This window comes from Melopsittacus undulatus, unplaced genomic scaffold, assembly GCF_012275295.1.
Source record: "Melopsittacus undulatus isolate bMelUnd1 unplaced genomic scaffold, bMelUnd1.mat.Z mat_scaffold_482_arrow_ctg1, whole genome shotgun sequence".
NCBI classification, from domain to species: domain Eukaryota; kingdom Metazoa; phylum Chordata; class Aves; order Psittaciformes; family Psittaculidae; genus Melopsittacus; species Melopsittacus undulatus.
This window is the reverse complement of record NW_022994357.1, coordinates 20,906-44,274: the sequence shown is the minus strand read 5'-3', so window position 1 is coordinate 44,274 and position 23,369 is coordinate 20,906. Positions and strand designations below refer to the sequence as shown.

Here is a 23,369-nt window from a genome sequence, read left to right as displayed (position 1 = left end):
TAATGGCGGAAAGTGGGTACCCTAACCCTAATGTCGGGCAGGGGGCACCCCAGCCATAATGTCAGACTGAGGGCACCCTAACCCTAGTGGCGGGAAGAGGGCACCCTAGCCCTAATGTCGGAAATAGGGGGGGGGGGGGGGGGGCCCTAACCCTAATGTCGGAAAGGGGGGACAATAAGCCTAATGGCGGAAAGTGGGTACCCTAACCCTAATGTCGGGCAGGGGGCACCCCAGCCATAATGTCAGACTGAGGGCACCCTAACCCTAGTGGCGGGAAGAGGGCACCCTAGCCCTAATGCCGGAGATAGGGGGGGGGGGGGGGCCCCTAACCCTAATGTCGGAAAGGGGGGACAATAACCCTAATGGCGGAAAGTGGGTACCCTAACCCTAATGTCGGGCAGGGGGCACCCCAGCCATAATGTCAGACTGAGGGCACCCTAACCCTAGTGGCGGGAAGAGGGCACCCTAGCCCTAATGCCGGAGATAGGGGGGGGGGGGGGGGGCCCTAACCCTAATGTCGGAAAGGGGGGACAATAAGCCTAAGGCCGGAAAGTGGGTACCCTAACCCTAATGTCGGGCAGGGGGCACCCCAGCCATAATGTCAGACTGAGGGCACCCTAACCCTAATGGCGGGAAGAGGGCACCCTAGCCCTAATGCCGGAGATAGGGGGGGGGGGGGGGGGGCCCTAACCCTAATGTCGGAAAGGGGGGACAATAAGCCTAATGGCGGAAAGTGGGTACCCTAACCCTAATGTCGGGCAGGGGGCACCCCAGCCATAATGTCAGACTGAGGGCACCCTAACCCTAGTGGCGGGAAGAGGGCACCCTAGCCCTAATGCCGGAGATAGGGGGGGGGGGGGGGGGCCCTAACCCTAATGTCGGAAAGGGGGGACAATAAGCCTAATGGCGGAAAGTGGGTACCCTAACCCTAATGTCGGGCAGGGGGCACCCCAGCCATAATGTCAGACTGAGGGCACCCTAACCCTAGTGGCGGGAAGAGGGCACCCTAGCCCTAATGCCGGAGATAGGGGGGGGGGGGGGGGGCCCTAACCCTAATGTCGGAAAGGGGGGACAATAAGCCTAATGGCGGAAAGTGGGTACCCTAACCCTAATGTCGGGCAGGGGGCACCCCAGCCATAATGTCAGACTGAGGGCACCCTAACCCTAATGGCGGGAAGAGGGCACCCTAGCCCTAATGCCGGAGATAGGGGGGGGGGGGGGGGGCCCTAACCCTAATGTCGGAAAGGGGGGACAATAAGCCTAATGGCGGAAAGTGGGTACCCTAACCCTAATGTCGGGCAGGGGGCACCCCAGCCATAATGTCAGACTGAGGGCACCCTAACCCTAATGTCGGGAAGAGGGCACCCTAGCCCTAATGCCGGATATGGGGGGGGGGGGGGGGGGCCCTAACCCTAATGTCGGAAAGGGGGGACAATAAGCCCTAATGGCGGAAAGTGGGTACCCTAACCCTAATGTCGGGCAGGGGGCACCCCAGCCATAATGTCAGACTGAGGGCACCCTAACCCTAATGGCGGGAAGAGGGCACCCTAGCCCTAATGCCGGAGATGGGGGGGGGGGGGGCCCTAACCCTAATGTCGGAAAGGGGGGACAATAAGCCTAATGGCGGAAAGTGGGTACCCTAACCCTAATGTCGGGCAGGGGGCACCCCAGCCATAATGTCAGACTGAGGGCACCCTAACCCTAATGTCGGGAAGAGGGCACCCTAGCCCTAATGTCCGGAGATGGAGGGGGGGGGGGGCCCTAACCCTAATGTCGGAAAGGGGGGACAATAAGCCTAATGGCGGAAAGTGGGTACCCTAACCCTAATGTCGGGAAGAGTGCACCCTAACCCTAATGTCGGAAAGTGGGTACCCTAACCCTAATGTCGGGAAGAGTGCACCCTAACCGTAATGTCGGAAAGTGGGTACCCTAACCCTAATGTCGAGAAGAGTGCACCCTAACCCTAATGTCGGAAAGTGGGTACCCTAACCCTAATGTCGGGAAGAGTGCACCCTAACCCTAATGTCGGAAAGTGGGTACCATAACCCTAATGTCGGGAAGAGTGCACCCTAACCCTAATGTCGGAAAGTGGGTACCCTAACCCTAATGTCGGGAAGAGTGCACCCCAGCCATAATGTCAGATTGAGTGCACCCTAACCCTAATGTCGGGAAGAGGGCACCCTAACCCTAATGTCGGAAAGGGGGTACCCTAACCCTAATGTCGGGAAGAGTGCACCCTAACCCTAATGTCGGAAAGTGGGTACCCTAACCCTAATGTCGGGAAGAGTGCACCCCAGCCATAATGTCAGATTGAGTGCACCCTAACCCTAATGTCGGGAAGAGGGCACCCTAACCCTAATGTCGGAAAGGGGGTACACTAACCCTAATGTCGGGAAGAGTGCACCCTAACCCTAATGTCGGAAAGTGGGTACCCTAACCCTAATGTCGGGAAGAGATCACCCCAGCCATAATGTCAGATTGAGTGCACCCTAACCCTAATGTCGGAAAGTGGGTACCCTAACCCTAATGTCGGGAAGAGTGCACCCTAACCCTAATGTCGGGAAGAGTGCACCCCAGCCATAATGTCAGATTGAGTGCACCCTAACCCTAATGTCGGGAAGAGTGCACCCTAACCCTAATGTCGGAAAGTGGGTACCCTAACCCTAATGTCGGGAAGAGTGCACCCTAACCCTAATGATGTCAGGAAGAGTGTACCGTAACCCTAGTGACGACCCTAGCCCTAGCGGCGACCCGGAACGGATCTACCTAGCGCCTAATTTGCCTTGCCTTGCTGTCATCTATCATGTCTCATCTGCCATCTCTCAACTGCCATCTATCATCTGCCATCTATCATGTACCCAACTGTCATCATCTATCATCTACCATGGATCATGTACCCATCTATCATCTAGCATTGACTTACCTGGAAAATTGACTTACCTGGAAAATTGACTTACCTGCCAAAACATCATAGGGGTACAGAAACAACCCATACAAGTACAAGATACATAGTCCCTCCCATCCCCCCCCACCCTCTGCTTTTTCAGTTAAGGCAACAATTATAACAAGTTATATTCAGGGAGGAAAACATCATAGGGGTACAGAAACAACCTATACAAGATCAATAGTCCATCCCATCCACACTCACCCTCTCCCTTTTTAAGGCAACAATTATAACAAGTTACAATCAGGGAGGAAAACATCATAGGGGTACAGAAACAACCCATACAAGTACAACATCAATGGCCAGTCCCATCCACCCTCACCCTCTCCTTTTTCAATTAACACAACAATTACAACAAGTTACAGTCAGGGAGGAAAACATCATAGGGGTACAGAAACAACCTATACAAGATCAATAGTCCATCCCATCCACACTCACCCTCTCCCTTTTTAAGGCAACAATTATAACAAGTTACAATCAGGGAGGAAAACATCATAGGGGTACAGAAACAACCCATACAAGTACAACATCAATGGCCAGTCCCATCCACCCTCACCCTCTCCTTTTTCAATTAACACAACAATTACAACAAGTTACAGTCAGGGAGGAAAACATCATAGGGGTACAGAAACAACCCATACAAGATCAATAGTCCATCCAATCCACCCCCACCCTGTCCTTTTTCAGTTAAGGCAACAATTATAACAAGTTACAGTCAGGGAGGAAAACATCATAGGGGTACAGAAACAACCCATACAAGATCAATAGTCCATGCCATCCACCCTCACCCTCTCCTTTTTCAATTAACACAACAATTACAACAAGTTACAGTCAGGGAGGAAAAAATCATAGGGGTACAGAAACAACCCATACAAGATCAATAGTCCATCCCATCCACCCTCACCCTCTCCTTTTTCAATTAACACAACAATCATAACAAGTTACAGTCAGGGAGGAAAACATCATAGGGGTACAGAAACAACCCATACAAGATCAATAGTCCATCCCATCCACCCTCACCCTCTCCTTTTTCAATTAACACAACAATTACAACAAGTTACAGTCAGGGAGGAAAAAATCATAGGGGTACAGAAACAACCAATACAAGTACAAGATCAATAGTCCATCCCATCCACCCTCACCCTCTCCTTTTTCAATTAACACAACAATTATAACAAGTTACAGTCAGGGAGGAAAAAATCATAGGGGTACAGAAACAACCAATACAAGCACAAGATCAATAGTCCATCCCATCCACACTCACCCTCTCCCTTTTTAAGGCAACAATTATAACAAGTTATAATCAGGCAGGAAAACATCATAGGGGTACAGAAACAACCCATACAAGTACAAGATCAATAGTCCCTCCCATCCACCCTCACCCTCTGCTTTTTCAGTTAAGGCAACAATTACAACAAGTTACAGTCAGGGAGGAAAAAATCATAGGGGTGCAGGAACAACCAATACAAGTACAAGATCAATAGTCCATCCCATCCACCCTCACCCTCTCCTTTTTCAATTAACACAACAATTACAACAAGTTATATTCAGGGAGAAAAACATCATAGTGGTACAGAAACAATCCATACAAGATTAATAGTCCATCCCATCCACCCTCACCCTCTTTTTCAATTAACACAACAATCATAACAAGTTACAGTCAGGGAGGAAAACATAGGGGTACAGAAACAACCTATACAAGATCAATAGTCCATCCCATCCACACTCAGCCTCTCCCTCTTTAAGGCAACAATTATAACAAGTTATAATCAGGCAGGAAAACATCATAGGGGTACAGAAACAACCCATACAAGTACAACATCAATGGCCAGTCCCATCCACCCTCACCCTCTCCCTCTCCCTTTTCAGTTCAGACAATAAGTACAACAAGTTAAAGTCTGGGAGAAAAACATTATAGAGGTACAAAAACAACCCATACAAGATCAATAGTCCCTCCCATCCACCCCCGGCCACTCCGTTTTCAGTTAAGGCAACAATTATAACAAGTTATAGTCAGGGAGGGAAACATTATAGGGGTACAGAATCAACCCATACAAGATCAATAGTCCATCCCATCCACACTCACCCTCTCCCTTTTTAAGGCAACAATTATAACAAGTTATAATCAGGGAGGAAAACATCATAGGGGTACAGAAACAACCCATACAAGTACAACATCAATGGCCAGTCCCATCCACCCTCACCCTCTCCTTTTTCAGTTCAGACAACAAGTACAACAAGTTATAGTCTGGGAGAAAAACATCATAGTGGTACAGAAACAACCCATACTGTTGGGGGTCGAGCATGGGCGCTTGAACAGGCCTACAGCAAGCTGTGAGAAAGTGAACTTATGACCCCAGGTTAAAAGAAGAAGAAGTGTCAAGATCAGCAAAACAGGAATGCAATAACAGGATGCCAGTAATTGCAGAAGCATGATGTAACGCTAAGCTGAAGCGAAGGTGTGAAACCAATCAGGAGAGGTAAAGGGGAGCGTGTATCCCTCGTGGGCAAAGTGAAGCAGCCAATCAAGTAATGCGTGATCGTGTGTAAGACAGTATATTAAGAGCAGCCTTGTAATCAATAAACGGAGCATTTTGTGAACCTACATCATATCGGTGTTTTCTCCCCTCCACCTGGCCGCGGCATTTTGGTGACACCGACGTGATACCAGGAGAGAGAGAGACCGTGGACGAGAGAAGGTGGAGATCCCGGCTGCCTGAGAGAGGCAGGCTGCCCGATAGAGGCAGGAAAAGAGGTCAAATTACGTGGCCACGGCTGACCGGTGAGTCAGGCAGACTGCGGTCTGTTTCGGGATGGGTTTCGCTGTATCAGCGATAGAAAAGGCTACGACAGAAGGAGTGCTATGCGTAGCGAAGAAAACAGGGTACTCGATACCCCGACAGGAACTTGTGGACTTTTTATTTTGGTGCCGACGAAGGGGGTTGTTAGAAAATACTGGACAGTTATTCTCCAAAGATCAATGGCGTAAGATAGGGGAAGAATTGTGGGAGTCGGTGAAGCTTTTAATCTCGAGACTTGGGAGAAAATTACTAAGGAAGAAGCCCCTGATTTATGGATGTTTTCAGTCCTTCCTAAGGTGAAGGGAGCAACCCTTAAAGAGACAGACCTAAAGTTAATGTTGAAATGGTTGAAGACACGTTACCCAGAGATTTATGAGTCTACCGGATTTGAGATATCCTTGTGGAATGGGGCAGGAGTTAAGCTGTGGAATGCAGCCACGAAAGGCAATGATGCTGTGAAAAGTTTGTTAGTCATTTGGAGAACTGTTTTAGAGATGTTAAAGTAAAAAAAAAAATGAGATCATGGAGATCAGCGTGCCCCCCCCCCCCCCCCCCCGAACCTCCACTGGTTGCCGCTGCAGCAGCGAAGACTGAGGACGGGGATGAAGACGATCCTTTCGACCTGAGCCCTATTGACCCCGAGATGGAGCCTGTGCACGTTTATCAGTTTGCTGTTGCTGCTCCTGAGATTCTGATGCCTGATAATGCCGATGCTGACCTGGATGGTGCTTTTGACCTGGAGCCTATTCATCCGGAAAAGAAGCCTGATTTATATCCCCCATATCCTCATGATAAATGGGTAGCTGTAAAGGGAGAAGTGAGATGGGTGGGGGATGTGGATGTATTGCACGGTTTCCCATGGTGTGTGTGCTTCCCACCCAAGATGGGATCGTCTCTTGTATGCTCTTATCAGGGGTATCGGGCAGAATGTGTAAGACCGTGGAGTTGGGACCCCGTATACTACTCCTTTGATACAGTCTCTCTGTGATACTCATGTACTAGAAGTTGGTAAATATAAGTATGTCCACGTTTCTATCTACCCTTGGAAACCTTTATAGATATTGCTGGCAACTTCCTCCAACATAGGCTGGCCACCTGTGTAGGAACGAGTGTGCATTTTGGTCAGTAAAAAAGCCCAAGCCTCATGCGATGTGAGGGAGGCAGAGCCTCTGTGGGGACGCCCGCTAAGGTTGAGCCTGCCACCTTGCACTGTGATGATGCTTCTCGGAGCTGGTTTCCTGATAGTCTTTACAGGGTCCTTGTGCCACGTCCTGTATGTGGGACTGTGTAGTGGGAACAATGATTGTCTGGATTTTGTGTTTCAAATATTGTAGTTGTGTGGAGTGTGCTTGCGGGATCCCATATGTGTGTGTGTGTGTGTCTGTGTGTGTGTGTGATGAGGGCAGACAGTGTTCTGTATATTTTTTGTTGTCAGGTTCATGTAAAAGTTTTAACAGGTAGCAGTTTAACCTTTCGGGCAAGAAAAGGTTAATGCAAAAGCGCAGTTGCCGATAGGCCGGTGGTTTTAGCTGTGCAAAGCAGGGTGAGCAACTTTGAAAAAAAAAAACCAACAACAACAAAAAAAAAAACAACAACAAAAAAAATCACTTGAGGGCAACTGAAAATTAACAGCTTGAATATGCATGCTTGTAAAGTAGCTATTATTAGAGGTTGTGATTTTGTGTATAAAACCACCTGTATTTACTAGCCAGTTGCTAATAAGAAACTATACGTTGTATTGTATGGATTTGTCACTTGTAAAAGAGATGTTAAAGAAAGCAAATTTGCAGTAGCTGCTAGAAAATACTAAGGCAAAAGCTAGAAAGATTCTAAGATGATGGTACTGTTATAAAGCAAGTAATGGAACAAATTAAGAGGGTGGGAGAACTCCACTGGTAAGAAGTTTCTTTGGTTAGTCCCTCGCTGCCATTAGCATCTTCAACATGCTGATGCACTCTGTGATAGTTACTCTGCTAATGTAAATCTGTGTGTGCTTTGCTGTAGTAGTGACTTGTTACTGGGTTAAGCAGGTGAAACTCTGCATTGACAACAAGGTGCAAGGACAGAGATTGACCAAATGCCTGCTACCACAGTCAAGGGCAAGACTGGGTTGGCCTCTGTGTTTGCCACCAAGAAGAACCTTTAGCTTCGCTGCTGGCTGCAACCCAGCAGGCGTAGAGCAGTGGAGACACATGTCATGCCAGACCTTGATGTGAGGGATGGCCTCCGCTGTTATCAGAGAGCCATCCAGGAGAAAAAGGGTAGGCCCAGCTGTGTACAGCTATCAACAGGACCATACTGGCTGCCAGCAAAACATACCAAGCCGCAGAACTCAACCACATAAAGAAACAGCAATGGTAGAAATCTTTGTAAAATCTTTGTAATATCTGTGCTATTATGTGTGACCATGGGTAATGGAAAAGTATACTGAGCATATCTGTTAAATCCCAACTATTCCAACCTGTTACATGGTGTGTAGGATTCACTGATATGCCACATGTTATAAAGGTTCAAGTGACTTCAAATCAGACTAATCTTACTGAAATAATGCTACCTAGAGTAGTGGGTTGTTATATTACACAAGTCAAGCAGTGATAGAGCAGACACAATAAATTGTCAAAAACTTTTCGTAAAACTAAAAAGGGGGAGATGTGGAGACAGTGTTCTCACAGGAAAATGAATATTTGGTACATGAGCTCTGAATAACTCTGAGGGATACAGCAAGGCCATGGGAGGCCCGAGGAAGCCTAAGCAAGCAAGATAAGAAGAAGCTGTAATTCACTGAGTTATGAGAACTGTGGACTGTTGGCAAGCATTCGAGGTCAAGTTCTCACACCTGTGTTTAACCAATTATATGTTAGTCACTAAGGGTCTTCACGACAAGTATCCAATCATGATATGCCAAATTGCTGTAGGTGTGTGTAAGCAATAGTATATAAGGAGTTAAAGCTTTGCAATAAATGGCTTTTTGTCTGATCAAAAAAAAAAAAAAAAGGGGGGGGAGTGTAACTCCTTGACTGTTAACACTGTACAGTTTACTTCTGCAGCTGCTTCACATCCCCTTTGCATTAGAATGCTTCTGGGCATGTGTTGTATGAATCTTTCTGATCATTCTGAATCTATTCACAAGAATTTGTTTGAACTTAAAGAAAATATGAAAGAACTTACTGTAGAAACAAATCCTATAGACTCTTGGTTAAAATCGTTAGGAATAAGTAGTTGGTTAAGGAGTTTAATCATGATGTTTAGCGGACCAATAATGATTATGTTGTTAATTTTGTTTTTTGGACCTTGTCTGTTACAATGTATTATGCAACGCATGCAGCAGATGACAAACGCCTTATTTGAAAAAAGAGGGGGAGATGTTGGGGGTCGAGCATGGGCAGCTTGAAGAGGCCTACAGCAAGCTGTGAGAAAGTGAACTTATGACCCCAGGTTAAAAGAAGAAGAAGTGTCAAGATCAGCAAAACAGGAATGCAATAACAGGATGCCAGTAATTGCAGAAGCATGATGTAACGCTAAGCTGAAGCGAAGGCGTGAAACCAATCAGGAGAGGTAAAGGGGAGCGTGTATCCCTCGTGGGCAAAGTGAAGCAGCCAATCAAGTAATGCGTGATCACGTGTAAGACAGTATATTAAGAGCAGCTTTGTAATCAATAAACGGAGCATTTTGTGAACCTACATCGTATCGGTGTTTTCTCCCCTCCACCTGGCCGCGGCACCATACAAGATCAATAGTCCCTCCCATCCAGCCTCACCCTCTCCTTTTTCAGTTAAGGCAACTATTCTAACAAGTTACAGTCAGGGAGGAAAACATCATAGGGGTACAGAAACAACCCATACAAGTACAAAATCAATAGTCCCTCTCATCCACCCTCACCCTCTCCATTTTTTTATTAACACAACAAAAAGCATTTCTACAAGTCCGCACTCGTGCAATTCTTGCAGAGCCAAGGCCACGCAGTGAGCGATCCCAATACCCTGAGCCTTGTTGCTGGACAAGAAGATTCTTGGCAGGCATAAGCAAGGTCAATTGTCTTGTTATGCTTCTGTAATTTCCCATGTTTTCGTGCAGAGAATGATCTCTGCCAAGGCTGTAGTTTCCCACGGTGTTTTTACAAATACAGTATTACAAAATACACAAATGCAATTTTACAAATACAAGAACAAACAAGTTATAAACATTAGCTTTGTAAACAGTAGTAACCTCTAGACTCACCAATTAGAGCTCAGTATCCAAGGTTGCTCAGCTTTCCCCTTGAGTCAGCTACATCCACCTGCTAAACATGCACAGAGTTACCCACATGAATTCAAGCTAAATAGATTAGCCTAAAGAGAAAGAGGTTCAGTATCGCAGCAAAAACCTGGACATTTCTCAGCTTTGCAGAGCCTAACATTTACTCCCAACACAACCCTTTCTTCTACCCATTCCCCAAGAGCTATTCACACACCAAACCCGACGTTCATTTTCTCCTGCTCCACAGCTCCCTGCTGTGCTAAAAGACTTGCTAGTGTAGCTGAAAAAGGGACCTGTTCTTTCTGTGTGCTGACCGGCAGCACAACCAGACTATCGCAAGGAAATCGCAGAACAATTTACAGCTTAGCTGACTTTTAAAGATTCAAGAGCTTGGCCCAACAGGAGCTAAGCTTGTCTGACTGTTCCAAAGCAAACACCATTACATTTATAAGGAAGCAACCTATCCAAGGACACTGTGATACCAAAGAAAGGCAGTGCAAAAAAGCAGACAATGCTTCAGATGGAGCAAACCTCTGAAAAGTCAATGACTTCAAAAGAAGTGATTATGCTGCTGGACAAGGTAGTGCCTTTGCCCTGAGCTTTCAAAGCAGATCAGCAAGATACATGCTTGCCTCAGTGCTGAAGTTCCAGCTGAATGCACTGTTATTCTCTCTACTTCCACCTACTTACCAGAAGCAGCTTCCTCAGTATGCTCGTCCGCAGTGCCACATCTTCTTTTGCTGCGTCAAACACAAGGCCAGGAAGTGCATCCAGTAAGTAAACTCCCCAAGAGGTGAAGGACAGGAACTAATAAGAAAAAAAATAATTACTAAAATAGTTGCACTGAAGTAAAACAGAAAACTGATGTCAAAGCTGGAAACACAGTGCTCCAATCCCAAATCTGCTTCATGCCTTTAGCCCTTCCATTACCACTCTGCAGCCCCACGCAGTAGCTCACTCTAAACTGTACATGCATTCTCACTAGCTCCCGGTCAGTGGTACAGAGGGAAGGGACTGGGGCTTGACAAGGTCTGGTTTGTTCTCATTATGGTGACGGCGTATTGAAGCTCTCCGGCTTCCAGGCACAAAGGGGAAAATACTGTGACACGCCCTGACAACAGGGGGTCACGCTGCCAGGCCACCAGCAGCACAGGCAGCCATGCAGGCAGAGACCCAGATCCTGACTACAGGCAGGTCGCATTGCCTGCACCACGACTAAGTGGCTTGGCGCCGTCTTTGGAAAGAAGGGGCGAGTCCAGACCATCCCTCCGCTCGTGGACTTAGGGAAGACGCCCCTGATACTGCACAGAGACCTGCTCTCCTTCCAGGGAGGCTTAAGCTAAGCTGCAGCAATTTTAACAGGTGCCTAAAGGACAAGCTCACTCACTCCCTCACATTGATAGACAAGGACAAGACAAACACAAACCAAAACGTCCCAAAAAGGGAGACGGTCTCTGTGCAGCCACTGTCCGGGGAGTCACCCTACTCACCAAGCAAGAGAGGAGAGCCTCAGACCATGCCCAGGGCTGCATGGAAGCCGGAGAGCTTCAACAGGCCAAGGGCCAGATGCTGTGACACGCCCTGACAACAGGGGGTCAGGCTGGGTAGGCCACCAGCAGGCAGAGAGCTGCTGGGGCAGAGGAGAGGGACAGGGAAATGGCCCTCCCCTGCTTACAGGGTGGCCTGGGGGTCCAAGAGAGCTCTATTTCCCCCTCGGGTGCGGAGACGCTGGCTCTCACCCTCCTTACAGGGTTGCCACGCTCTCCGGGCAGCCAAAGGAGCAAGACGGCCAAAGGCCAAAACCAAGAGTAGCAAAGACCTGAGCCCTGCTTACAGGGAGGTCGCCCAGCACACAACGCTCCTCAGGGCCCCCCAAAGGTGCCATCATGCTCTTACGTGACCTCGCCCTGTGCCCACAGGGATTCCCTTTGCCCAGGGTGCCTTTCTCATGCCCCCTCTTCTGCCCGACGCCGCTCCTCACCTCGCCGTTACACACGCCACCTCTTCTCTCTTCTCTTGACATGCAGCCTCTTCTTTTTTGATCTTCCAAGGTCAGGCTACATGCAAAATTACACAAAAATAAAAGTTCTTTGCTTCTTCAAGAAAGAAATAAACCTTAAAATCCCTTAAAATGTGGCTATACATTTATAAATAACCAGGTCCCCTATTATAATCAATATCTTATAGATATGATGTTCAAGTGAGAAGATATGCACAAAATGACCATAATTCCAGTGATTTGTACTTCTGAAGCAATTTTCCAGGTTCCCCATGTAAACCCATCCGATAAATAGAGGTATTCTAATGGAAAAAAAGTTTCCCAAGTATCCACTCTAGTCTAAAGACAAGTTCTCTCAGTGTCAGCTTACCACAAATAAATGATTGAGTTTAGCTCATAAATGTCATCTGAAAGCAAATTTAAGATTGCTGCCTCCAATTTCCATACTAAAATGGCAAGTTCCATGTTAAAGGCCACTGCCTGACACACAGGAAGAACCTTCTCCCAGTTTCACAACAAAGCTTTGGCACACAAGTACTTCAATTAACTAGGCAAGGATCTAATTACACTCCTTATAGAAAGGCTGATAGATACATGGGTTTATGTATTTCATTTTACAGTAACCAAAACTTAAACCTACCCATACACCTCAGAAACCATCACTGTTAAATTTTGCTCTCAAACATTTTTCTACCACAGCTTCCTTAACACAGATTTGATTAAGCATCACTGGGAAGTGTTCATGATTTCAGTTTCTGTGACTACTACTAGTAGCTTAGAGCTCTGTGCTCTGGTATAAACTGAGTACAGACTCTGGGACAGTAACTCCTCCAACACGAAGCTGGCATGAAACAAGAGGATTAAGTCTTATAGTAGTGCTATTACCACAAGGGTGTTGAGAGGTTAAGACTGGTGATAAGTGACAACAGCTTTTATTTAATCATCCACTTCAATGGGGTAAAAAAAGTCAAAAAAGTACTCATGTAAAAATTGAAGACTTTAAGAGCAAAGTATAGCATATTGCCAGGAGAGCACAGATAGAGCATGTTACATCCTAGGAAGCTCATGCATAGAAGCCCTGATCATTACACTGCCCTGATTGGCACCAGTACAGAACATTATTTAACAGGTACCACCCATCAGGTTCTGCTTTTTTCATTTAGCATTTGCACTTCTGTCTCTCCAGCTTTGCTAAATTCTTGTTCCAAGCATACAACCTGCTTTTTCCAGATGAAAACACACCAAACTCAAGCAAGTATAAAACCCAGCAACAAATTTCCACAATAACAACAAATACTCCTCTCCTGCAGCAGCCATCAAAATCCATACATCCTACATGTAGGCTTTCTAGAACATACTACACTTCATTGCATTGCCCTATGGGAGAAACTAGGCAGCCACTATGCAGACAGCTGACTCAAACATGTCTATGAAAAGCCATCACCCAACAGTTAGCATGACATCGCACAAAAAAACTAACTCAGCTCTCTAGCTTCAATAAAGACCTAGAAACACCAATTGATTAAGAACTCCAGTAGATATTACATACCCAAAATTGAAAGTAATCAAGAATTTAGAAAGATCATTCTGTAACCCATTAAAATTTCCCCTCTTTTCACCCTAAGGGAACTTCTCCATGCAGGGAGGAAAATGGCCACCCCCCAGAGATGAGCAAGTCTCTTAAAACATGATCATGAACTTTTCAAGTGAGATGTGGAGCAGTTAAGTATAAAAATTAAACCCTGTGTTTGTTTATTTTCTATTAGTCTGTGAGTGATTTAAAGGTTTTCTCCTGATGAAGAAAAGAGCAGCTCAGAAGCTGAATGCCAACAAAACTGCTCAGCTCCCCTCCATGGGTTAAGAAAGGATCAAATACTGAATTGGGTAAAAGTCTGACAAGTACTAAATCCAAGAAAATTGCTCTCTGCTTCTGACCATCTTGGCAGGGGAAAAAAAAAAAAAAAAAAAGCTTTTTGTTATTTCTAATTTCTAATGACATGCACAGTTAGAACCAAATGTAACAAGAGCTAGTACTTGGTACTGTTTTCCTCTCTCTCCCCATAACTTAATAGGCTAATCCTCTAGCACTTGTTTCTAGAAGCTGAGAATACCATGCTGTGTGCAGGTTATGCTCACTTAGAGGGCACAAAGACTCAAAAATATCTCAGGAGCCCCAGTCCTATGAAGAACTCAGTTTTATGACTAACCCTGTGAACCTGGGCCAAAATCAATTCGATAGAAGGTCCAAGTTATCTAGAGCCAATGCAGAAGCACAAAATAGGCTATTGTAACAAGGACTAACTTTATACAACTGTACATATACAAATAATCACAAGACATACTTTTTAACTACATCATATACATATAACAAAGGGTCTCAATGCATTAAATCTAGCACCACTGCTGTATAGCCTTAAACATCTCTTCAGCAATGTAATCATTACCACCACACAGGTATACTTCCTTTCCATAAGGCATTCCTTCCCCAACCAGCATAGAAACAGGGTTAGACACAGCTGCAGCCTCCCAGACAAAATGATTCACTCACTGCCCTGAAGCAAAGTAACAGAAACCTCACCAGGCTGAATAAGATGGACCAACACCTGCATCACTGGTTCAATCAGCTCTAGCAGGCCTTTAATTTACCTGAGAGAGCAAACACCATGCTAAGACATCTTTTCCTAGCCAAACCCAGAAAGTGCACTATTGCGTAGCTGTGCACACACAATAGTACTTGTTCAGTTATTGAGACATGTAGGAAGTTTGATTAGTATCTGAATGTTTGCTTTTAATATCCTTGCAGCTCCTGCTTAGTCTTATTCTGAAGGGCTTTTAGCACCTGGTAGTTGTAGCAACCCTGAGGAGCACTAGAGCACACAAACACACAAACTAGCTTCCAAATGCATTTGAGACACATCAATAGAAGTTATGTTTGCAAATATACATAGAAACGCTTAAACATGTTCAGCACACTGCTTTAAAAAGTAAAGTCTTATCAGTAAAAGTAGTAAGGCTCAACACTTACCTTGGTTTAGCTGCATTACAGATGACTGCTTGAGGCTGGCTGAAGCTCCTGGTAATGGATTTTGAACGGAGTTCTCTTTCTCCACCTCCTGTTTCAGAAGCCTCTTACTCTCTTTCGATGTACATCTTCCCATGTCTCTCCAATTAGCCAGTTAACTCAGTCAAACTGGGAGTTGTGTCAGCCTCAGCAAGACTACCCCCACAAGCTCGATATGAAACATTGCAATTAAAAGCCATTTCCAACTCCAATCACACATATAGCAGAGAAAGGGCACACCAGCCCCACATACTTTGCCTTGCAGTGGTACTTCTGGGGCAGCACTTCATGGCACTTGGAAAACAAACATAATTTGCTCCTCAGACTGCAGGCCTTTACCTGCAGCTCTTCACTGTAGTGCCTCAAACAGGTCTAAAGAGTTAGTTCATAACTCAGCAGCCAAATATTTTGCTCAAGGCAAAGGAATCCGTGCAAAAGGCCCAGAGAAGCCCAGCTGTTCTCTGTGGATGAGGCAGTTGGTGAGGCAGAGCACACAGCACTCCCGGCTCCCTGGCAGGAGGCCCCTCTGGTGCCGCAGCACAGGCTCACCCTCAAAGCCGTGTCCTCCACACTGCCCACAAACCTTGCAGGGATCTCCATGGCCCTCAGGAAACAAGAGCAGACCAGGCCACCTCTGGGCTCCCACAGCAGGAGAAGAGACCTCTGCCAGCCTAGGCCCAATTTCAAGGTATCCAAGAGGAGAAGGTCCAGCAGCAGCCAAGTCCAGCCAGGAGTCTATCAGGCTTGTGAACAAGCAGCAATCCAGTCCACAAATCACCATCAGGTCCAGCAATGGCCAAGCTGCTCTATAATCATAGAGAAGATCAAGCCGGGCAGTCAATCTGAAGTCCAGATTAAGAATCTTCACAGGCAGGGACAGAGCTGAAGAGCAGCATTCCTCCAACAGAGTTCTAAAGAAAACTGAGGCACAGAGCTCGGTTTAAATAGGGCTCCTGGGTGTGGTCTGGTGCACAGGTGAGGCTGTTTAGGGTCATTAAGGCTTACTAATGCCCTCAGTGCCTTAACGAGGCACCTGAGAGCAATGGAAAATTCTAGTTCTATCCACAGGGCCCACAGAGTGAGGTGTGATTGCAGTGTTGTGATGGGGTTTTGTTCCATCTGTTAGCTGGTTGGTCTTCTTCCTCACCTAGCCCCAGAGACATTCTATCAAATGAATGTTCTGTGCATGAGAAGACACAACCACGCAACCACTTCATTTGTGTGTGATTCAGTAAATCCTCTTGGAGACTTTATGATTCTGTTCAGCTATGGGAGACTTTGGAAGAGTGGGTACATAAACACAACCCTCAGGAAGGCACACACCATTCTGAATGGGCAGTTCCTAATAGCCCCTGTACTGTTTATTCCACATTAATTTCACCCTACAATGAAGTAAGGTGTTCACTTTCCATTCAGATCTGAATAGAAATTTAAGACAGAATTTTTATTCTACCCATTCCTTACTAGTTTTAAACTGGTTTTGGTTACCTCTTAGATATTTATGGTCTTTTCTGTCCTGTTTTAAGCTGCTCTTGCCTATTTCTAATCTGCTTCAGGCTACCCATTTCTAACCTGGTCTTGCCCTTTCCTAGCTTGGTTTAACTCCTGTATGGTCATTTTTTATCTTACTCTTCTCCATTTCTAAACCTTTTTTAGATTCTTTTGGCAAATTGTAAACAATGGAGAGGCTTTTCCATCTTATTCTGCCCATTCCTTACTAGTTTTAAGCTGGTTTTGGCTCCTTCTTCAATATTTGTGGTCATTTCTGGCCTGTTTTAAGCTGCTCTTGCCTATTTCTAATCTGCAGAGGCTTGAAGCAAGGCTCTGTGGCAGAGATGCAGAGCAGCCGGCAGACACTCTTGCAGCCCCCACAGTGATCCCATAAGGATGACATGACAATGATCGGGGGGCTGGGAGGGTGGGGGGGGGGCGTTTCGGCTGTGGGCGCCGCTTGCTGTTGCCATCTTGTGTCCAGGTTAGGTACTGCAGCCCTGCCTCCGCGCATGAGCCGTGGTGCTCCCTGTCCCTGGAAGTGGCCAGTGTCACGTGGTGCCCGCCGGTTTCCGGCGGGCTGTAGCAAACGCGGCTCCATGCGTCCGCAGTCCGGTGGCCGCCCGCCGGCTCCGGTCCCTCCGCGCCGTTTTGGTGTGGCAGGCGCAGCCCCCGGGAGCAGCATGGCGGCGGGCAGGGTCCGGGTCCAGGTCCGGGTCCCGGCAGCAGCAGGTGAGAGCCGAGCCCACCGCGGGGCCGGGCTTACCGGGGAGGGGAGCGGGCCCGGCTGCCCGGCCGTGCCTTGGGCGTGCGCAGAGGGGCCTCTCCTACCTGCTGGCCGCTCGGCACGGGAAGCCTCTCGGTGCTCGGTACTGAGGGGAGTGAAGGCACGGGGGGGGGGGGGGGGGGGGGGGGCGGGTACCTGGAGGTCCGTAATTCACACTGTACCTGCATTGGGAGGGAAAGGGGCCAGGGTTGAAATAGCCGTTTCTAAAGCAGCCAAGGCGTTCCCTGCTTTTTTTTCTGATCTAATCTTGTACTTAGTTGGGAAATGAGACTGTTGACTGTAGCTTTAAGGTGCTGAAGGATCTGGAGACTGGGATTCTCGGAGAAATGAGAAGGGGGAAGGGTGCATTGCCCTCCTTTTGTTCTGCACACAGACCTTGCTGGGCTGAGCCCTGGGGGAGGCCAGCTCATCCCAGCCTTTCTGTTAAGGACTTCAGTTGCTGCTGTTGCTCTCCTGCTTTCTCCCATCTTTGGACAACTGCTTAGCTCCAGTAAAGCCATCAGGTTTCTTCATAAATGCTTCCTATTCCAGATGCAGAGGCAGCTCAAGCACAGGCCCTCGCTAATGGCTGCAGTGGCTGCGGCTGTTGGGTTTCATAGGTAAGAATTTTTGTAGGGGATTGTCTCTCCTGTGAAATGCTTGCATGGGATTTGTCCATTAAAAAATCCCTCACTGTTCTCTTTTCTCCACTGCTTGGCTGTGAGAGCAGGAAGCAGCAGAATCCGTGGCAGAGATAGATAAAGAAGAGCACGGGGAAGAAGCAAGCCCAGATGGCAGGGAGAAAGAGAACCAGCAGTATCCAGGTCAGGCAGAAACGGCCCCTCCCAGAGCAGAGTCCCAACAGCTGAGAAGCTGGAGCATCATGCCCAGGGAATGGATCTTGCATGTTGGCTGTCTGAGAAGCTGCACAGTGAGAAACGGTCGCTAGGTTCAGGTAAGCCTCAGTAAGACTAATTCTAAACAATTAACAGGCATTTCCATTTTACTTCATCCCATTCCTGACTAGTTTTAAGCTATTTTTGGTTACTTAAGTATTTATGGCCATTTCTGTCCTGTTTTAGGCTGCTCCTGCCTATTTCTAATCTGCTTCAGGCTATTTCTAACCTCTTGATGCCCATTTCTAATTCTTCTGAAGCCATTCTGGCAGTTTCCAAACCATTTTGGTCCATTTCCTACCCATTTCTAGCCTGGTCTTGCCCTTTCCTAGCTTGGTTTAACTCCTGTATGTATGAGGTGTGTACTTAGCCCCTGATTCCAAGAAGATGCCGTAACATGGCTGTTTCTAACTAATTTATGACCACTTCTAAACTGTTTTATTTGCTATTTCTAAATTCTTTCTGCCATTTCTAACCCGTGTTTGGTGACTTCTAACCCTTTTAAAGCCATTTCTTAAAATTTCCCTCTTTTTTTGGCCCTTTTCTCACTCTGTTTAAGCAACTTTTTTATTTTTCTAACCCATTTTTTCCCATTTGTCAGCAGCTTTAAGCCATTTTTGACCATTTCTAACACAATTTTGGCCACTTCTAACTAGATTTAAACCCATTTTTAGCCATTTGCAACCCTTATGTGTCCAATTCTAACCTGGTTTAAGCCATTTTGTCCATTTCTAAACTATTTTTTCTTCTAACCAATTTTTTTTGCCACTTCAAACACATTTTTGCCCATTTCTGAACCTGGTTTAAGCCATTTTTCCCCATTTCTACCCTATTTAAGCCATTTTAGTGTATTTCTAAACAATTCATGGCCATTTCTATCCCAGTTTTGCCCATTTCTTACCAGTTTTAAGCCGTTTTTTGGCAATTTCTAACCCATCTTTCCCTTTTCTAACCCCTTTAAATCTTTTTTTGGGGCTATTTCTGACCAGTCTGTGGCTGTTTCTGTCCCAAATTTATCCACATCTCCCGCATTGTAAGCCATTTTTGCCCACTTCTAACCCATTTTTACCCATTTCTTGCTTGTTTTAATCCATTTTGGGCCACTTGTGTTCCACTTTGGACCATTTGTAAGGTGTTTTGAACCATTTTTTTAATTTTCTAACCCATGTTTGCCCATTTCTTACCTCATTTTAGGTATGGGACGCCTAAAAAACGTTACTGAAAGAGAATAAAAGACAAGGACAGCTGGAAAAAACATGAATGAAAAAGGAAATAAATAAAACGCGTAAAGAAAATAAAAAGCAAAAGAGAAGAATGTGATTATAAATCCCCACAAAGCAATAAAAGTCTGAAAGAGACTCGAATAAAAGTTCCCTGAGCAACTTTGCCCCAGCCCCAATATTGCAAACTGTCCCCACTCAGCAGCTGGGGTCCCCGGAGGCTGTCAACGGGGAGGGGAGCGGCCGTTGCTCTCAGGCCGTTGCTTCTGCAGCGTGTGCTGCCACCTCGTGTCTAAGCGTCGGTACTGCAGGAGCTGGAGGTGGGGGGGGGCACAGGCGTAGCTCGGGGCACTGCTCGCTGCTGCCATCCTGTGTCCAAAGCTCGGTACTGCAGGTGCCGGAGATGCGGGAGGGGAAGCAAAGGGGTGGCTCAGAGCAACGGGAGCTGCCGCCCTCCTGTGGCCAAAACTACGAAGTGCACCACAAGAGCGCGAAGCCGCCCGAAGGGAACCGAGCGGAGCCGAAGCCGCCTGAGGGGGACGGAGCCGCCCGGAGGGACCAGAGTGGCTTCCATGGGGTCCCCGGGGAGCCGACAGCTGCCATTGCCCCCCGTGTGCCTCCGCCGAGTCCCATTACCTGCCATGATTCGCCTCGGCTCGGTCCGGTACAGTCCCGTCCCGGCTCGGCGGCACCCCTCCACACCCCGATTGGCTGGGACGCCTGTCAGTCACTCTTAGTCCCGCCCCGCTTCAGTTCGGCTTCTACACGGGCCTCCCCACTCCTCTGATTGGCTGCGGCGCTTGTCAATCACTCTTAGTCCTGCCCGGCTCCGGCAGCGCCCCCCCACTCCTCTGATTGGCTGCTGTGCACGTGACAAGCTGCTAGCCACGCCCCCCTCCGGCGGCGCCCCCCCACTCTTCTGATTGGCTGCGGCACACGTCACCCTCTCGTAGCCACGCCCCTTTCAGACATCGCCCCCCCACTCCTCTGATTGGCTGTGGCGAAGCCGAACCCTCCCGGAGCGGCGGGGCCGCCCGAAGAGAACCGAACGTAGCCGAAGCCGCCTGAGGGGGACGGAGCCGCCCGGAGGGACCGGAGTGGCTTCCATGGGGTCCCCGGGGAGCCGACAGCTGCCATTGCCCCCCCGTGTGCCTCCGCCGAGTCCCGTTACCCGCCATGATTCGCCTCGGCTCGGTCCGGTACGGTCCCGCCCCGGCTCGGCGGCACCCCTCCACACCCCGATTGGCTGGGACGCCTGTCAGTCACTCTTAGTCCCGCCCCGCTTCTGTTCGGCTTCTACACGGGCCTCCCCACTCCTCTGATTGGCTGCAGCGTTTGTCAATCGCTCCTAGTCCCGCCCGGCTCCGGCAGCGCCCCCCCACTCCTCTGATTGGCTTCTGTGCACGTGACAAGCTGCTAGCCACGCCCTTCGCGGGCGGTGCCCCCCCACTCCTCTGATTGGCTGAGGCGCCACCCGCGCAGCCGCCTTTCTTCACCGTGTGCAGTACCGAACATTGGCCACATGATGGCAGCATCAGTCGTCTCTCGGCGCCGCACCTCCGCTTTCCCGACCGGGTTTGCCGCGGATTGCCCCCCGAAGGACACACGGTAGAACCGGACAGTGGCCCCCAGCCGCTTTCTCCCCCGTCGCCCCCCATTTCAATGCTGAATTTTCGACAGAGCTGCCCCCCCCTCCCTTCAGCACCGACACATGACGGCAGCAGCGAGCGGCTTCCGGAGCCGCTCCGCCCCCCCCACCTCCACCACCTGCAGTACCGCCGTTCGGACACACGGTGGCAGCACACGCTCCCTTTTTCGGTGCCGCAGGGGAAATGGGAGTTTAAGGAGTAGAAAGAGGAAAGAAGTAAGTAGTATAATTTAAAAGGGCCACCTCTTTGCTTCAGTCTGTTAACTCATTTTTCCCTTCTTCTCCCTTTTAGGCACGATGTGTCAAAGGACTTTGAAATAAACATAGAAGTTTACAGTTTGGTATGTATCAGTTCTTGCTAACAGGATGTGTAAAGGAGAATGTGGTGGTGTACTTTCTGAATACCTTCTTGCCTTACAGAGAAAAGAAGTTCTGAGCACTGATAAAAGGAAAGAGGCAAATAAATCTAAGGTAAATGAAACAACAAAATCAGTATGTTGTATTTCAACAGCCGGTACTCTAGGAAGACTGCAGTGTCCAGGGAGAGCTGACTAATGGTCTTAGATGATTTGTTGCTTGCTTTTATTCTTCTTGTTATTTATTGGAGCATCTGCAGTGACAGATGGGTTATGGAATCCTGCAGCTATTAGTAGACTGGACCTGCAGCACTTGCTTGAGTCTAAAATATACTGGAGGGAAAGGAGAAGTCTTACTAGTTCAGCAAGATTATATGCTTTGCAAACTTCTGTTGGGTATTGTGCCTCTACTTGTGATTTAGTGCCTGTGTTCTCCACTTTACTTAAAGACCATCAGTCAATACGCCCTACCTTGCAGTTTGATTTGTCTTAAAGGTTCTGTTGATCAATTGCAACACATCTGTCATTCTTCCTAGCCTTAACTAAAAACACCAGATGTTGGTGGGTTTTTTCAAGCAAACTTTTATGTCCAAGGAGTTATTAAAACTTTTCAGCTGGGACAGGGTTCATGTTTCAAGTGCTTGTGTTTTATTAAGGCTTTGTGACCCCAGACAAGCCAGGGGCTTTCTGGAGATGCTAGCTTAATAAAACTAAGAAACTTCAGTGTCTTTTAGAACAGCTGCAGTGAGTACTTAAATCCTGTCTCTGCAAACAGATAGGAATTTCTCTTAATCGTAACTTTCATTTGGCACAGTGAAAGCATACTTCCACCTATCCCCCAGTAAAACCAGTTTGAAGTCCAGGGTTTCTTTCTCTCCTGTGCTGTAGTTTAGGGGAATCTTTACTTAAAACCTAATGGTTTTGTGTCCCTGTAGGTAAGTTGCTGATGTGGAGTTATAGGTTTGCTGACAGCATATTGCATCTGCTTTTTGACAAGATTCCTAAACTTGTATTTCAGCTTCAAGATTAGATGAGCACATAATTCCAGTTCATATTAATATACAGTCTCACATAAACTTTGATATTTTCATGTGGAGCTACAGATGATGTACAATGGTAGCACACTGAACATCTCTGTATTTGTATTGGTAACTCTTACCTTTAATAAGCACTTAAGATTAAGCATCCCAAGGTAATGCATACTTAAAGGTTTCTGCAGTAAATATTTATTTGATGCATAGCATTCCTCCAACTGAAATGTTACATCCAATCAAAAACCCCAAGACCTGCTCATTACAACAACTAGTATCCATTCAAAACTTATTTAGATCAGCCTTCCTTAGTTTCTCTAATTTTTACAATGCACTTACCATCTTATTCTTTCATAGGTGATTACTCCAAAGAGATTATTAACATCCATTACCTCTGTAAGTATGAATGTAATACTGTAACAAGACATGGTTATGACCTCTTCCCAAGGCCATATTCTCACCCTGAAAAAGGCTGTGCCCATAGCAGGCTCTTGTATCTCTTAGAACTCTGTAACTGTCCAGCTTTCTGCAAAATTCTTCAGCCATCAGCTCAAGAAATAGGTAACATTGTGGAGACAGTGTTCTTACAGGAGAATGGATATTTGGTACATGAGCTCTGAATAACTCCGAGGGATACAGCAGGGCTGTGGGAGGCCTGAGGAAGCTTAAGCAAGCAAGGTAAGAAGCAGCTGGAATTCACTGAGTGATGAGAACTGTGGACTGTTGGCAAGCGTTCGAGGTCAAGTTCTCACACCTGTGCTTAACCAGTTCTATGTTAGTCACTAAGGGTCTTCAAGACAAGTATCCAATCATGATATGCCAAATTGCTGTAGGTGTGCGTAAGCAATAGTGTATAAGGAGTTAATGCTTTGCAATAAATGGCTTTTTGTCTGATCATATTGGTCTCTGACTGAGTCCTT

The 23,369-nt window shown here is 47.2% G+C and overlaps 1 protein-coding gene and 2 long non-coding RNA genes across 8 annotated transcripts; 2 read left to right on the top strand and 1 right to left on the bottom strand.

The window, feature by feature from the left end:
• Positions 1-9,802: 9,802 nt before the first annotated feature.
• Positions 9,803-15,640, bottom strand: LOC117438552 (ribosomal oxygenase 2-like). 6 transcript variants are annotated; one of them, XR_004550875.1, is made up of 5 exons: positions 15,006-15,193; positions 11,963-12,038; positions 10,672-10,788; positions 9,964-10,024; positions 9,803-9,838 (listed from the first exon to the last, which is right to left on the bottom strand). XR_004550875.1 is itself a non-coding variant. In XM_034074026.1 (4 exons), the coding sequence occupies exons 1-4, from the start codon at positions 12,443-12,445 to the stop codon at positions 9,974-9,976; spliced, it is 336 nt and encodes a 111-aa protein (XP_033929917.1). In that variant the 5' UTR covers positions 12,446-12,528; the 3' UTR covers positions 9,862-9,973. The 6 variants fall into 6 exon arrangements, 2 of the variants coding, with proteins under 2 accessions (XP_033929917.1, XP_033929916.1); XR_004550876.1 differs by having other exon boundaries at positions 9,813-9,838; positions 9,964-10,021; XR_004550874.1 differs by lacking the exon at positions 9,803-9,838 and having other exon boundaries at positions 9,862-10,024.
• A 2,565-nt stretch (positions 15,641-18,205) lies between these two features.
• Positions 18,206-19,484, top strand: LOC117438551 (uncharacterized). The gene is made up of 2 exons (XR_004550873.1): positions 18,206-18,253; positions 19,389-19,484. It is a non-coding gene; the product is annotated as an uncharacterized lncRNA (long non-coding RNA).
• Positions 19,485-21,094: 1,610 nt separating this feature from the next.
• On the top strand, positions 21,095-23,093 carry LOC117438550 (uncharacterized). Its single transcript, XR_004550872.1, has 3 exons — positions 21,095-21,403; positions 21,483-21,533; positions 22,807-23,093. It is a non-coding gene; the product is annotated as an uncharacterized lncRNA (long non-coding RNA).
• The last annotated feature ends 276 nt before the right edge of the window (positions 23,094-23,369 follow it).

Coding starts and splice junctions, on each gene's coding strand:
- LOC117438552 (XM_034074025.1), bottom strand. CDS start 12,445: ATGGAACTTGCCATTTTAGTATGGAAATTGGAGGCAGCAATCTTAAAT. Junction 10,789..11,962: donor GTGGCGTGTGTAACGGCGAG/GTGAGGAGCGGC, acceptor TTTTCTTATTAG/TTCCTGTCCTTCACCTCTTG. Junction 10,025..10,671: donor TACTGAGGAAGCTGCTTCTG/GTAAGTAGGTGG, acceptor GTGCATGTTTAG/CAGGTGGATGTAGCTGACTC.